This window comes from Nyctereutes procyonoides, unplaced genomic scaffold, assembly GCF_905146905.1.
Source record: "Nyctereutes procyonoides isolate TBG_1078 unplaced genomic scaffold, NYPRO_anot_genome, whole genome shotgun sequence".
Classification (NCBI taxonomy): Eukaryota; Metazoa; Chordata; class Mammalia; order Carnivora; family Canidae; genus Nyctereutes; species Nyctereutes procyonoides.
The window spans coordinates 21,760,838-21,773,997 of NW_026575030.1; the positions used below are offsets into that span (position 1 = coordinate 21,760,838).

The 13,160-nt window shown below is 44.5% G+C and overlaps 1 protein-coding gene and 1 pseudogene across 2 annotated transcripts in view; both read left to right on the forward strand.

The window, feature by feature from the left end:
• Positions 1 to 13,160, forward strand: part of ITGB5 (integrin subunit beta 5) — a 110,205-nt gene that overhangs the window by 15,192 nt on the left and 81,853 nt on the right. For both annotated transcript variants that reach the window (XM_055315950.1, XM_055315949.1), the window contains exon 3: positions 4,426 to 4,630. In XM_055315950.1, the coding sequence (XP_055171925.1) occupies positions 4,426 to 4,630 (205 nt within the window). The remainder of the gene's footprint in view (positions 1 to 4,425; positions 4,631 to 13,160) is intronic.
• LOC129503993 (alpha-enolase-like) lies at positions 1,400 to 2,077 on the forward strand (annotated as a pseudogene).

The window sequence follows — 13,160 nt, forward strand, 5'->3', positions numbered from 1 at the left end:
ACCAAAAGCCATAAAAGATGTTTCAAGTTCCTGTTCCCATTCTGTTGCTGCTCTTGGAAGTTTGCCCGTAATGCAGTTTCCTTTTATGTATCCTTGGAGGGTCGACAGGTGCGTTTCTTGAGACCGTGGACAGATGCTTCCCCCGTGAGCTGGAACCCCTTCCAGCACGGAGCCTCGCGAACGCATGTAAGCAGTTGAGCTGCGCCTCATTAGAAGCCCTTCCTGGAGCTAGCTTCCATTTTCCCATGTTGAGATGAGGTCTCCCCTCTGCTTCCATGCCTGTTTTTCTGCATAAGAGAGAATATTTATCCTCCAACTTGGACAGATGGCAGGAAGATCTCTGCCTTGGGGGCAGCAGGGAAATACTAAATTCTAAGGGATGGAGTCTGCGGACCCAGAGTGAGTTGCCTGCTGCAGGATTCACCATTGCCTCTGTTGAGATGGCAGGGAGGTGATGCAGAGAGCGCAGGGAGGTGATGCAAAGAGCTGCAGGCAGCTGAGGCCAGGTGAACTGGAGTTGCTTGGGTGAACTTAGGCATGAACTCTGGCATCTGGGCCTCTGCTTCCTCACCCACAGAGAGCACGGGACTGGCACCAGCTGATGCTTCCCCTTGGAACTTGCTGTATTCTGGGTCTAGGTGTCAGGGCTCTGGCCTCTGAAGGACAATCCAGAGAAGGGCTCAGGAGTGGAAGAGAAGCACTGGGGCTTGTGGGGTCAGCATTCCCTGTGGGGCCCGCAGTGCTCTCTGTCCTTTCCTTGGGCAGCAAGAACCTAGGGCTAGAAATTAGTCATGGCTCTTTTCAGACTCTGTGCCAGATGGACCTTCAGCTACTGTGGGAACCCCACCATGGAGGTAGCTCCCTTATTCTCAAAATGTGCTTCAGACCTGCGAAGCCCACAGGTGCCTCGGGTGGTGTCTTTGACACCTTAGAGCCCTGGGACAATGACAAGACTCAATATCTAGGCAAAGATGTCTCAGAGGCTGTTGGACACATCAACGTCAGGCCTGTCCTAACAGAGGCCACTGAACTTTGCAAAATAGGTGAAGATTGTTGACAAACTGATGATAGAGATGGATAGCACTGAGACTAAATCTAAATTTGGTACAGGCGCCACAGTAGGGTGTCCCTTGCTGTGTGTGCAGCTGGAGCTCCTGAGAAGGGGGCTCCCTGTGTTGTCCCATTGCTGACCCGGTTGGCACTTTTGAGGTCACCTTATGAGTTGCAGTTTGTTTTATAGCAGGCTCTGTGCCCAACATGGGCCTTGAACTCACAACCCCTAGATCCAGAGTCTCATGCTCTACTGACTACTGAGCCAGCCAGGCGACCCATAAGTTGCAGGTTTAATGTGGTCATTGGTAGTTCTCATATGGGCAACCAGGTGACAATAGAGAGGTTGATGGCCCTCCCTCACCTGTGCTGGAAACTTCAGAGAAGCCATGTGCATTGGAGTGGGGGTTTGCCACAACCTCGAAGAAGAGTATTAAGGGGAAATAAGGGGAATGAAGAGTGCCTTGCTCCTCATGTCCTAGAGATTAAAGAAGCCTCAGAGCCTCTAGAGTACGGTTGGGAAAGCCGGACACAGATCAAGTTATAAGTGGCTTGGGTGTGGCTGCCTCTGAGTTCTCCAGGTCTGGGAAGGATGACCTGGACTTTAAGTCTCCTGATGATCCTAGCAGGTACATCTTCCCTGGCCAGCAAGCGGCCCAGTACAGGTTCTCCATCAGGGACTGGTAGTGTTTGTCAAAAACCCCTTTGAGCAGGATGACTGGGAAGATTGCATGAAGTTCGCTGCTAGTGCGAGTATCCAGTCAGTAGGGCGTGATCTCGATGACCAGGCTGAAATGGATTGCCAAGGGGGTGGATTAGGAATCATGCAACTACCTCTTGCTTAGAGTGTAGCAGGTTGGCTCTGTGGCCTAGTCTATTCCAGAATGCAAGCTGCTCCAGACCAATCAGAAGGGTGTCCAAGGAGACCCATCACTCTGGGGAGACCAAACAGGCTTTCGTTGCCAACTGGGTGGCAGAGGTGTGCACTGGACTGCTCAAGACAGTGTACCTTGACAGTCTGAACTGAGCCAGGCATAACCAGCTTGTCAAGTGGAGGAGCTGGCAGCTAGGCCCTATAGGCCAGTAGGAAGTTCAGAAATTCTCTCCAGGTAGGCTCTGAGCAGGTGAGCCCCTGAGCCCTTCCAGCTTGGGACAGCCAATTAGACCACCGCTGCAGGCAGCTCAAGACAGCAGACCGCTACTGCAGGGCCCTCAGGAGGTTACCTCGCCTTTCTCCCACCCCTGTGCTTTTTTACTGCTTCATCCAAATTTCTACATCAGAGCCCAGCTTGACCATTTGGAAGCCAGTTAGGAAAGCCTACCTTTGAAATCTTGTATAATTTCAAGGAAAATCATTGTAAGCTAGAATAATTATTTTTCTCACCTGTTCCACATGTGTGTGGAGCCACTTATACTTATGGCACCGTCCCTGAGGTTGACAGGTAAGATCTCCACGGGTTCGATATACAAAATAAGCATTCAGTTGTAAAACAAACAAAAATGACAAATCACAGAGGCCCAGAACAACACATCTGGTTTTACGTATATAAAAACACTGCAAATTCTTGATTTCTTGGTTTGGAATCTTGCAAAGGCTCTAACGGGCACTGGCCAGCCCCGGGGCATCCTCGTGTCTGTGCTCCTGCCAGCAGTCTGGCTCCTAACACGACAGTGAGGACACTTGACTCATTTGAGGCTTTCTGGCAAAATGTTACAGAGGCGACAGGAAGGGATGGACATCATAACTCGTCCAAACATCAGGAGGATTATCCAGTCCAGCACTGGCATCCAACCAGCTGGTGGAGGTGATCTTATTTTCTACCATTCACCAGTGAAAGGGTGTTCAGAGAGAAACCCGGGTTTGCTTTGCTGCTAAAAATTCCCTTACTGGAAAGAAAAAAAAAATTCCCTTACTGGAAAATGATCAATACTTACCAAGTACCATATTTTATAATATAGTATATTATTTCATTTTAAAGTGAATGGCCTAGGGACACCTGGGTGGCTCAGCGGTTGAGCATCTGCCTTCAGCCCAGGGTGTGATCCTGGAGACCCGGGACTGAGTCCCACATTAGGCTCCCTGCATGGAGCCTGCCTCTCCCCCTGCCTGTGTCTCTGTCTTTCTCTCTCTGTGTCTCTCATAAATAAATAAAATCTTAAAAAAATAAAATAAAATAAAATAAAATAAATTAAGTGAATGGCCTAAACTCCTGGTGCCCCCGATAAGGCTGGGTCATCCTGTTACCCAGCCTTCTCCTAAATCCGGCTTCAGAAAAGAAAGATATATCTTATCAGGGTGGCTTTATTGTTCAAACACGGTAAAGATAATAAAAAAGAAATGCAATTTTGGTCCATCTGCCCTAATGCCTCAACAATATTTTCAAAATTTTTGTTTTGAATCCTAATGCAGATATAATTTTATTTTCTGATTTTTTTTCTTAGTATGTTTTGAACTTTCTTTTCACTGTTCATAATTTTGAATGACTGTTATCTATGGAGGGCAGAGACCATGTTTTTCTTATGGTTGAAGGTTTTAGGTTTACAAGTTTATAAGATCGTGCCATTCTAAATAACACTGCAGTATATATCTTCTAATGGAGTTTCTCCTTTTTTTTTTTTTTTTTTTTTTTGATTGACTTCTTGGGATAAATTCCTGGGAGTGGACCACTGGATCAAAGGGCACAATGTTTATTGCCTCGTTGTCTTCCAGAATGGTTGTGTAATGGGCAGTGCCTGCAGGGTGGATGAGCATATGCCTCAGAGGTTAACTCTTGATTGCCTAAGTGAATGATAAGTACTTGTCCACTTATATGGTATCTTTAAAACATTTTTAGTTGTGCCACTGACCATTTCAGTTACTCTCTTCAGCTAATCGTGCAGAGACAGGCCCATTTTCCTTTAGGAGAATTTTGATCGTTGGAGTAACAGTTGAAACCAAACTTTTTTTTTTTTTTTTAAGATTTTATTTATTTTTTCATGAGAGAGACAGAGAGAGAGGCAGAGACACAAGCAGAGGAAGAAGCAGGCTCCATGCAGGGAGCCCAATGTGGGACTCAATCCGGGGACTCTAGGATCAGACCCTAGGCTAAAGGCAGATGCCTAACCACTGAGCCACCCGGGCGTCCCAAAACCAAACATTTTTATTCTGCATTTACAGTTTACAAAGTACTTTCAGGCCCAACACCTTAATTAACCCTTGTAATCCTTGGTGAGGCATTTGGGGTCAGTGTTAGTCACTCCCCACATTTGGATGATGAAAATGGAGCGTGGAATGTGGCAGGTGCACCAGATGCTGATGCACTATGACGTGACACCTCAGGTCTGGGAAGACACCCTGAGCACTTTTCTGCTCTCTGCCTGTGTTTCTGCACCTAGGACTTTGGCAGCCTGCGCTCTGTCACCTCTCGGTGTGACTTGAAGGCAAACCTGGTCAAAAACGGCTGCGGAGATGAGTTTGAGAGCCCGGCCAGCAGCACCCAGGTCCTGCGGAGCCTGCCTCTCAGCAGCAAGGGCTCCAGTCCCGCCAGCTCAGATGTCATTCAAATGACGCCACAGAAGATCGCCCTGAACCTGCGGCCGGGTGAGTGCCCTGGGGATGGGACACGTTGGTTGTGCCAAGGTGAGCCAGTGCAGGGAAATGGCAGAGCTTGGCCCAGGCCCCAGGAGGCAGAGTACAAGGCTCCCGTGGACAGATAGGTATCTTTGCTATTTGTTTAATCGAGGTAAAATATGTGTAACATAAAATTTAGCATTTTAACCATTTTATTTTATTTTTTTAAGATTTTATTTATTTATTCACAAGATACAGAGAGAGGCAGAGACATAGGTAGAGGGAGGAGAAGCAGGATCCATGCAGGGATCCTGATGTGGGACTCGATCCTGGGACTCTGGGATCATGCCCTGAGCTGAAGGCAGATGCTCAACCACTGAGCCACCCAGGCGTCCCAGTTTTAACCATTTTAAAGTATGTAGTTCAGCAGCATGAGATACATTCACCATGTCTATCACCACCGTCCCTCTCCAAAACTTTTTCATTATCTCAGCCTGAAACTCTGTGCCCATTAAACACACATTCTTTTTTTTTTTTCTCTCTAAAGATTTATTTATTTACTTGAGAGAGAGTGTGTGCACATGTGCTCTGCAGAGCAGGGAGGAGGGGCAGAGGGAGAGAGAGGGAGAGAAGCAGACTCCCTGCTGAAAAGGAACCCCATGACCCTGAGATCAGGACCTGGGCTGAAGTCAAGAGTCCTAGACTTAACCAACTGAACCATCCGGGTGTTCCTAGATGCTAGTTCTTGATTCCACTCCCACCTTCACTCTGGCAGCAACCATTCTTTCTGGCTTGAGGAGTTCGACTACTCTCCATGCCCCATATACGTGAGCCCATACAGTACTTTTACTTTTGTGTCAGGCTTATTTTACTCAGAGCATGTCTTCAAGGTTCATTCACGTTGTAGCATATGTCAGAATTTGCTTCCTTTTTAAGGCTGGATTAAACTTCATTGTATGTGTATACTGCATTTTGAATGTCCGTTCATCCATCGGTGTTTCCACTTTTTGGCTATTATAAGTAATGTGATTGCAGTTTATGGGAGGATACTGGTAGGTTTACTCCCTAGTTAATACAAGTTTCTCAGGAAAGTGCTGCTTTCAGGAAAATGTATTTTTTCTTGTCAGCAAATTCCATTTGAGTCCACGGCATGCTGAAGGGACAAACTTTTAGAGTAGAGGTATTTTGTTCTATGACCCTAGAACCTCTGCAAGCCCTAGGATGGATTGTGGTATGAGGAAACAGATTTTGTGTACAGATTTTAGGCTAAATACTAGCCCACTCTAAGGTAGCTAATACCATCGTCCACATGAGGAGCAACCGGCTCAAGGTCTACCAGTTAGAAATGGTTACTCCGATTCAGTCCCAGATCTTTGTGTTTAGAAAACTCATGGTTTTTTTTCTAGTTCATCCCTTTTTAAAATATAATATTCTACATTTTAGAATTGTTGTGTTGTCAAAAAGTGGATATGCATAGGTTCAAATTAGAAAATATCACATTTTGAGAGAAGGTAGCTTATTTTCAAATTCCTTTGATTTTTTAGCCTTTTATTCTATCTCATTGCCTAAGAAACCATTGGCAATCACTGCTTCCAGATGGTTTGCTTTAGACTTCAGGGCCACTTGGAGCTGGTGGCAGGATCATGGATGTGGCTAGCCATCCTGGGTTCCAGCTCTAACTCTGGGCTGAGCTTGGAGGACCCGAGCAGGCTACCCCACTCTTAGCTCTCCAGGTCTTTGTCACCTTCATTCCTCACAGCCATGTTCAGAGGCTTAAATGAGGCTTTTTGTATAAATAACACTTTAAAAAGTCAAAATTTCCGTTCTTTTCAAAGAGTAGCAGCCAAAGATGCAGATTCTGGAGTCAGCTAGATCTAGGTTTGAATAGCGATTCTCTGTGTCTCAGAGATGGATTTAGCTCCGTGCCACCATCACAAGCACTTAGTAATGCTGGTTGTTGGTGTCATCGTATATTTAAAAATGTTTAATCTGCCTATTGAGTTGTTTTGGGAATAAGAAATGAAAGGAGGATGTACGCAGCTCTGCTAGAGAGAGAGAGTCACAAGCTACTAGGTTGCTGGGGATTAATGTGGGGATTAGTCGAGTTTTATGAGCCAGAGCCATTGACTGTAAGGGACACTTAGCCTTTTTGTTTGGTGAGATACCATGCTGAGAGAGAGAAGGAAGGAAGGGAGCCCTTGCAAAGGCCTGTGCCTGAGTAGGGAAGAGTCAGCTGAGCCTCTGTGTGGGCAGCTAGGTGGTGGTGTCCTCTGGGTCGAGGTAACTCCTCTCCATGCGTGAAGACAGGCTCAGGACCAGGGCTGTGACGGAGAAGGGGATGTAGGAGTTGTGCAGAATGTTAAGATTATTTGAACATTGTGTGGGATAAGAGTAGCTATCAATTAATGTGAATGATGTATCTTCTCTCTTAATCACAGTAAAACAGTAACTTAAAAGGAAATTCTTCAGAAATCATCCACTTTTTAAAAAAAGATTTTATTTATTTATTTGACAGAGAGAGAGGCCACAAGCAAGAGATTTTATTTATTTATTTGACAGAGAGAGAGGGCACAAGCAGGGGAGCCAACAGGCAGAGGGAGAGGGAGAAGCTCCCCACCCAGCTCCAGGAAGCCTGATGCAGGGCTTGATCCCAGGACCCTGGGGTCATGACCCCAATTGAAGGCAGATGCTTAACCACCTGAGCTACCCCAGCGCCCCTCATCCACTTTAATGCAATATTATTTTTCATTTCTACTAGACTCTGTCTCTATTCTCATGTTCATAATTTTCATATACTTAAGGTGTGTTTATAATCATGCACTGACATCACTTAATAATTAACAAAGACCAAAATTCACACTGTCAAGCAAGTTTATAGTTTCAGGTCATCATCAGAGGAGGTTTTTAACTAATACTTTTGGAACTCCTCATTTAGAATTGTTTTCAGAGCCTCTGGTTTTCTAAGAAATATATACCTTCATGGTGGCAAATCCTTATTCTTTAGGGTAGAGTTAGTTTAGGAAAGAGTTGAAGGTCACACAAAGCCAGAGATGCCACAGTTTGTTTTTTTTTTTTTAACAATTTTAATTCTACTTAAAATCACAATGAAGGTATGACTCTGAGGCCATTCTTTGATTTGATTTGCCACCTGGCTTTTTAAACAGCGAGGAGTTAAAGAAGTGAATCAAGTGAAGGTAGCCTCCTTGGGCAGTTTTCTTGGCATTGCATTTATGCACAATACTGATTTATGCATAAAGCTCAATGTAAGCTCAATTAAGGAAGAAAGAAATCAGTCTTATTTTGATATGCTTGTGGTTGTGCTCTGAGTCATCACATATATAAGCAATGTTTTAGGGATCCCTGGGTGGCTCAGCGGTTTAGCGCCTGCCTTTGGCCCGGGGCGTGATCCTGGAGTCCCGGGATCGAGTCCCGGGATCGAGTCCCACGTCGGGCTCCTGGCATGGAACCTGCTTCTCCCTCCTCCTGTGTCTCTGCCTCTCTCTCTCTCTCTCTCTCTAGGTCTATCATAAGTAAATAAATAAATCTTAAAAAAAAAAAGCAATGTTTTATTTTGCTTATTGAATTGCCTTGGAAATAAGAAACAAAAAAAGGGTGTTAGTGGCTCTGATGGACAGAGAGAGGCACAAACACTGGATTGCCAGGGATTAGTGCTGGAATTAGTTGAGGTTGCTAATTTTATAAGTCAGGGCATAGTCACATGTCCTGTTAAGCATTATGACACAGTTTCTGATATTGGAAATAAAATGGAAAGCCTGATCCTATTTTTATACAAAATCATGACATGGGTGGTGTGTGTGAGCTCTCTGGTTGTGTGGAAGGCGTGCTGATGGAGAGCCCATTTCTGGGAGGTCAAGGTGATGGAGGGGTTGGCTGCCCAGTTCAAATACACCTAAGCTGTGAGTATGTTTGTCTGTAGATATGAGCACTTAGAGGAGATCTGATGAAAATATGAATTCCGAAAGGTCCAGAACCTTGCAAATATGTTTCTCAAATATAGAAACGCCTGAAGCCAATAAAGCCTCTTAAAACCTTAAGAATTTTAATTGTTTTTAAAGAGGCAAACCCCAGCTATTTATTTATTTGGGGGAAGAAGAGAATTTTATGTTGCAGTTAGCAACATTCAATTTACCAAGTGCGTAGTTAACCTCAAGGTAATCACACCCCTGACTCTGCAGAAGGCTTTCAGATCTAGTGGTAGGTTTTTCCATTTTTTATTTTTAGAAATGCTTTTTTTTTTTTTTTGGTCTCCTCCCTTGCCCTGCTCCCCTATACCTCATAATACATATTTGTTGAGTGAAGTGTAACACTTCGCCAGCCTTAGACTAGACTAATCAAAGACAAGCCTTAGCATACTATGAGTGATACTTCAGGAAAGCAAAGTTACTGTTCCAGGTAAGCCTAGGGGAAAAAAGAAAAAAGAAAACTTTTCCTCTCTGTGGATCTTTTTATTTTTGCTTTCTTTCTTTCTTTTTTTTTTTTTTTAATGTAATTAAGATGTGATTCACATGCCATAGAAATCACCATTTTGGGATCCCTGGGTGGCGCAGTGGTTTGGCACCTGCCTTTGACCCAGGGCGCGATCCTGGAGACCCGGGATCGAATCCCACGTTGGGCTCCTGATGCATGGAGCCTGCTTCTCCCTCTGCCTATGTCTCTGCCCCCCCCCTCTCTCTCTCTCTCTCTGTGTGTGTGACTATCATAAATAAATAAAAATTAAAAAAAAAAGAAATCACCATTTTATTTTTATTTTATTTATTTTATTTATTTATTTATTTATTTATTTAATTTATTTTTAAAAATAATCTTATTTTTAAATTTTTTAAAGTTAATTTTTTAGTGATCTCTACACCCAATGTAGGGCTCAAACTCATTACCCTGAAATCGAGTTACATGCTCTTCTGACTGAGCCAGCCAGGCGCCCCAAGTCATCATTTTAAAGTACATAATTCAGTGGTTTGTAGTATATTTGCAGCATTGTGCAACCATCACCATTGTCTCATTCCAGAACCTTTTCCTCACCTCGAAAAGAAACCTGGTATGCATTAACAGTCACTCCTTATCTTTTCCCTCCTGGTCACATTCCACCTTAGGCAACCACTAATCTACTTTCTATTTGTGTGGTTGTGCTTATTCTCGACATTTTATATAAATCAAAGGTATGTGGCTTTTTATGTCTGGCTTCTTTTAGTTTGCAAAATATCTTCAGGATTCATTGATGTTGTAGATTTATCAAGACTTCCTTCCTTTTTATGACCAAATAATATTCCTTTGTATATGTACAGACATGCCACATTTTTGCTGATGAGTATTGGGGCTGTTTTCACTTTGGGGCAATCATGACTAATGCTACTGGGAACATTCATGCGCAAGTTTTTGTGTGGACATGTGTTTTCAATAATCTTGAGTATATAACTAGTAGGAGTAGAATTGCTGGGTCATATGGTAATTCTATGTTTAACTTTTTGAGGAACTGCCAAACTCTAAGTAGGATTTTGTGTAAACACAGGATCATGTTTTCCATTTTGTTTCCAATCCTGGAAACTGTATGTCAGGAAAACAATCTAAAAAAATTCTCAACAAAGGATATAAACTTTAGAATAAAGCTTATTGAAATGGTAAATAAAAGGCTAGTGGTGGTTCTGAAGCACTGGGGGCAGTTAAAAGGTTTACTTGTCATTAATTTTCCTTGAGCCCATTGGGTAGTTGTTTCGTTTTTTTTCATATTGAAGCATTTTATTTTGAAATAATTGTAGGCTCACAAGAAGTTGCAAAGGTAATAGTGTTCTGTTTTTGGTTTTAAGATTTATTTATTTATTCATGAGAGACACAGAGGGAGAGGCAGAGACACAGGCAGAGGGAGAAGCAGGCTCCCCCAGGGGAGCCTGATGCGGGACTCGATCCCAGGACCCCGGCATCACGCCCTGGGCCAAAGGCAGATGCTCAACTGCTGAGCCACCCAGGCGTCCCCATAGTGTTCTTATATACCCTTCCCAGCTTTCGCTGATAATGTCATATAACCAAAGTATATTATTGAAACCAGGCAGTTGACATTGGTACAGCGCTATTAACTAACCTAGGTGATTGGTTGCTTTTGAGATGGGTTTCCTGCCAGCCTTTGCCTGTGCTGCTCCACCCGTCCTCCAAGCTTCCTTTGGAGAAAGCCAGTTACCTGACTTAGGTATTGCATCTGCCACCCAAACTGATAAGAAGCACATACCTTATTAAGAAGTCTAAGAAAGACTTGATGGTGGATGGAGAAGAGGTTGGCTATGCATAGGATGCTTGTGCCTTCCCCCCAACATGTGTAAAGTGAAATCCTAACCCCCAGTGTGATGGTATCAGCAGGTGTGGGGTCTTTGGGAGGTGAAGAGGTCATGAGGGTAGAGCCCTCATGAATGGATTAGTGCTATGAATTAAAAAAAAAAGACCCCAGAGGGCTCCCTTGTCCCTCCTGCTGTGTGAGGACACAGCAAGAAGCTGGCAGTCTACAACCCAGAAGAGGGTTCTTACCAGAAATCAACCATGGATCTTGATCTTAGACTTACTTGGAGCCTTCAGGACTGTGCGAGAGGCATTTCTATTGCTTAAAAGTCCCACGCAGTCTGTGGTACTTGTTAGAATAGCCCAAATGGAGTAAGACAGGGTTCTTTTCTTTTTTCTTAAGATTTTATTTATTTATTCATGAGAGACACAGAGGGGGAGAGAGAGGCAGAGACACAGGCAGAGGGAGAAGCAGGCTCCATGCAGGGAGCCCAACATGGGACTCGATCCCGGGTCTCCAGGACCATGCCCTGGGCTGAAGGAGGCCCTAAGCTGCTGGGCCACTGGGGCTGCCCCAAGACAGGGTTATTTTCAAGGAAACTAGGAATGCCAAGGCCTAATGCTTGAGGGCAGACACTGATGGAGGTCAACCATGTCTTCCCACAGTTCCTTCCTTGGTTCCATCTGTCAAGAGTCTGAATTCTGGAGTAAGGAGTAGGGTGCGTTACGGCACACCAGCCTTGTCCTAGGCCAGGGAGCCAATTCTTTGGTTCTAGGTCTGGATTTAATTCTGGGATACTGGTTTACCTTCTGCTACAGTAAACAGAAGAGCTAGATGACAGTCAGAAGGTGTGCACCTGGACCCTAATTCCTCACTCAGCGGAGGTCCTGTTTGTAATGTAGCCGATTTTAACATGTCCCTTCTTTCTGTTAATTTTCGGCACAGAAGGGTAATTCTGAGGAATCAGAAACTACTTATATTTATTGAAGGGTGGCAAGAGTCTTTAGTGGATGGAATACTGCTGTGTCTGAACATTTGAACAAAAATCAGTCTTAAAAACACAAGAAGTTGGGACGCCTGGGTGACTGGGTGGCTCAGTGGTTGAGTGTCTGCCTTTGGCTCAGGGCATGATCCCAGGGTCCAGTATCGAGTCCCGCATCGGGCTCCCTGCATGGAGCCTGCTTCTCCCTCTGCCTGTGTCTCTGCCTCTCTCTCTGTGTCTCTCATGGATAAATAAATACAATCTTTTTTAAATTTGTGTTAATAAAATATTTTAAAAAATAAAATCAGATATAATTGAGGTCACAGTGAACTGACCCCTCATTCTGAATGCAAATGATATTACCCTCTTTCTTACACCCTTCCCTTTTTGGAAAACTGGGAGAAATACTTCTTTTTTGGGGATCCCTGGGTGGCTCAGCGGGTGAGCACCTGCCTTCGGCCCAGGGCGTGGTCCTGGAGACCCAGGATTGAGTCCTGCATCAGGCTCCCTGCGTGGAGCCTGCTTCTCCCTCTGCCTGTGTCTCTCTCTGTGTCTCTCATGAATGAATAAAATCTTAAAAAAAACAAACCCAAAATACTTCTTTTTTTGCGTTTGCAGCCCCCGAACGGGGAGGGGTATGTGTGCTTTTTCAGTAATCAATTTCTCTTAGAATTTGATGCCAGGACCTTTCTCACTTGAGAGTAGAAACCTGCTGAGCACATACAAACTTGTGTGTCACACCTTGTTTCCCTTTTTGCCCTCACATCTGGAAAATGTGGAGTTACATTTAATGCCCAAGGCTGTAGCCATTTACACACAAGTTTCCGGCAGAATTTTCTGTCTCCCTTTTTATCCCTACAGGAAATTGCTCTAATAACTGACTTTTGGGGGCAGCCCTGGTGGCTCAGTGGTTTAATGCCGCCTTCAGCTCAGGGCGTGATCCTGGAGACCCGGGATCGAATCCCACGTCAGGCTCCCGGTGCATGGAGCCTGCTTCTCCCTCTGCCTGTGTTGCTGCCTCTCTCTCTCTCTCTCTCTCCCTCTCTCTCTCTCTGTGTGTGTGTGTCTCTCATGAATAAATAAATAAAATCTTTAAATAAAACAATAACAGACTTTTGGAGGCACCCAGGTGGAAGCTTTTCTCTTCCTGTAAAGGTGTTAGCAGACGTTGTCTCCTTTGATCCCCGTAGTAGTGAACATTCTCCCATTTCCTGGATCCAGAGTGTGAATAGCAAGTTTAGAGGAGCCTGAGGTCTCCCCAGTTCTTGGTGACCAGAGTTCCAGCCCAGCTGTCT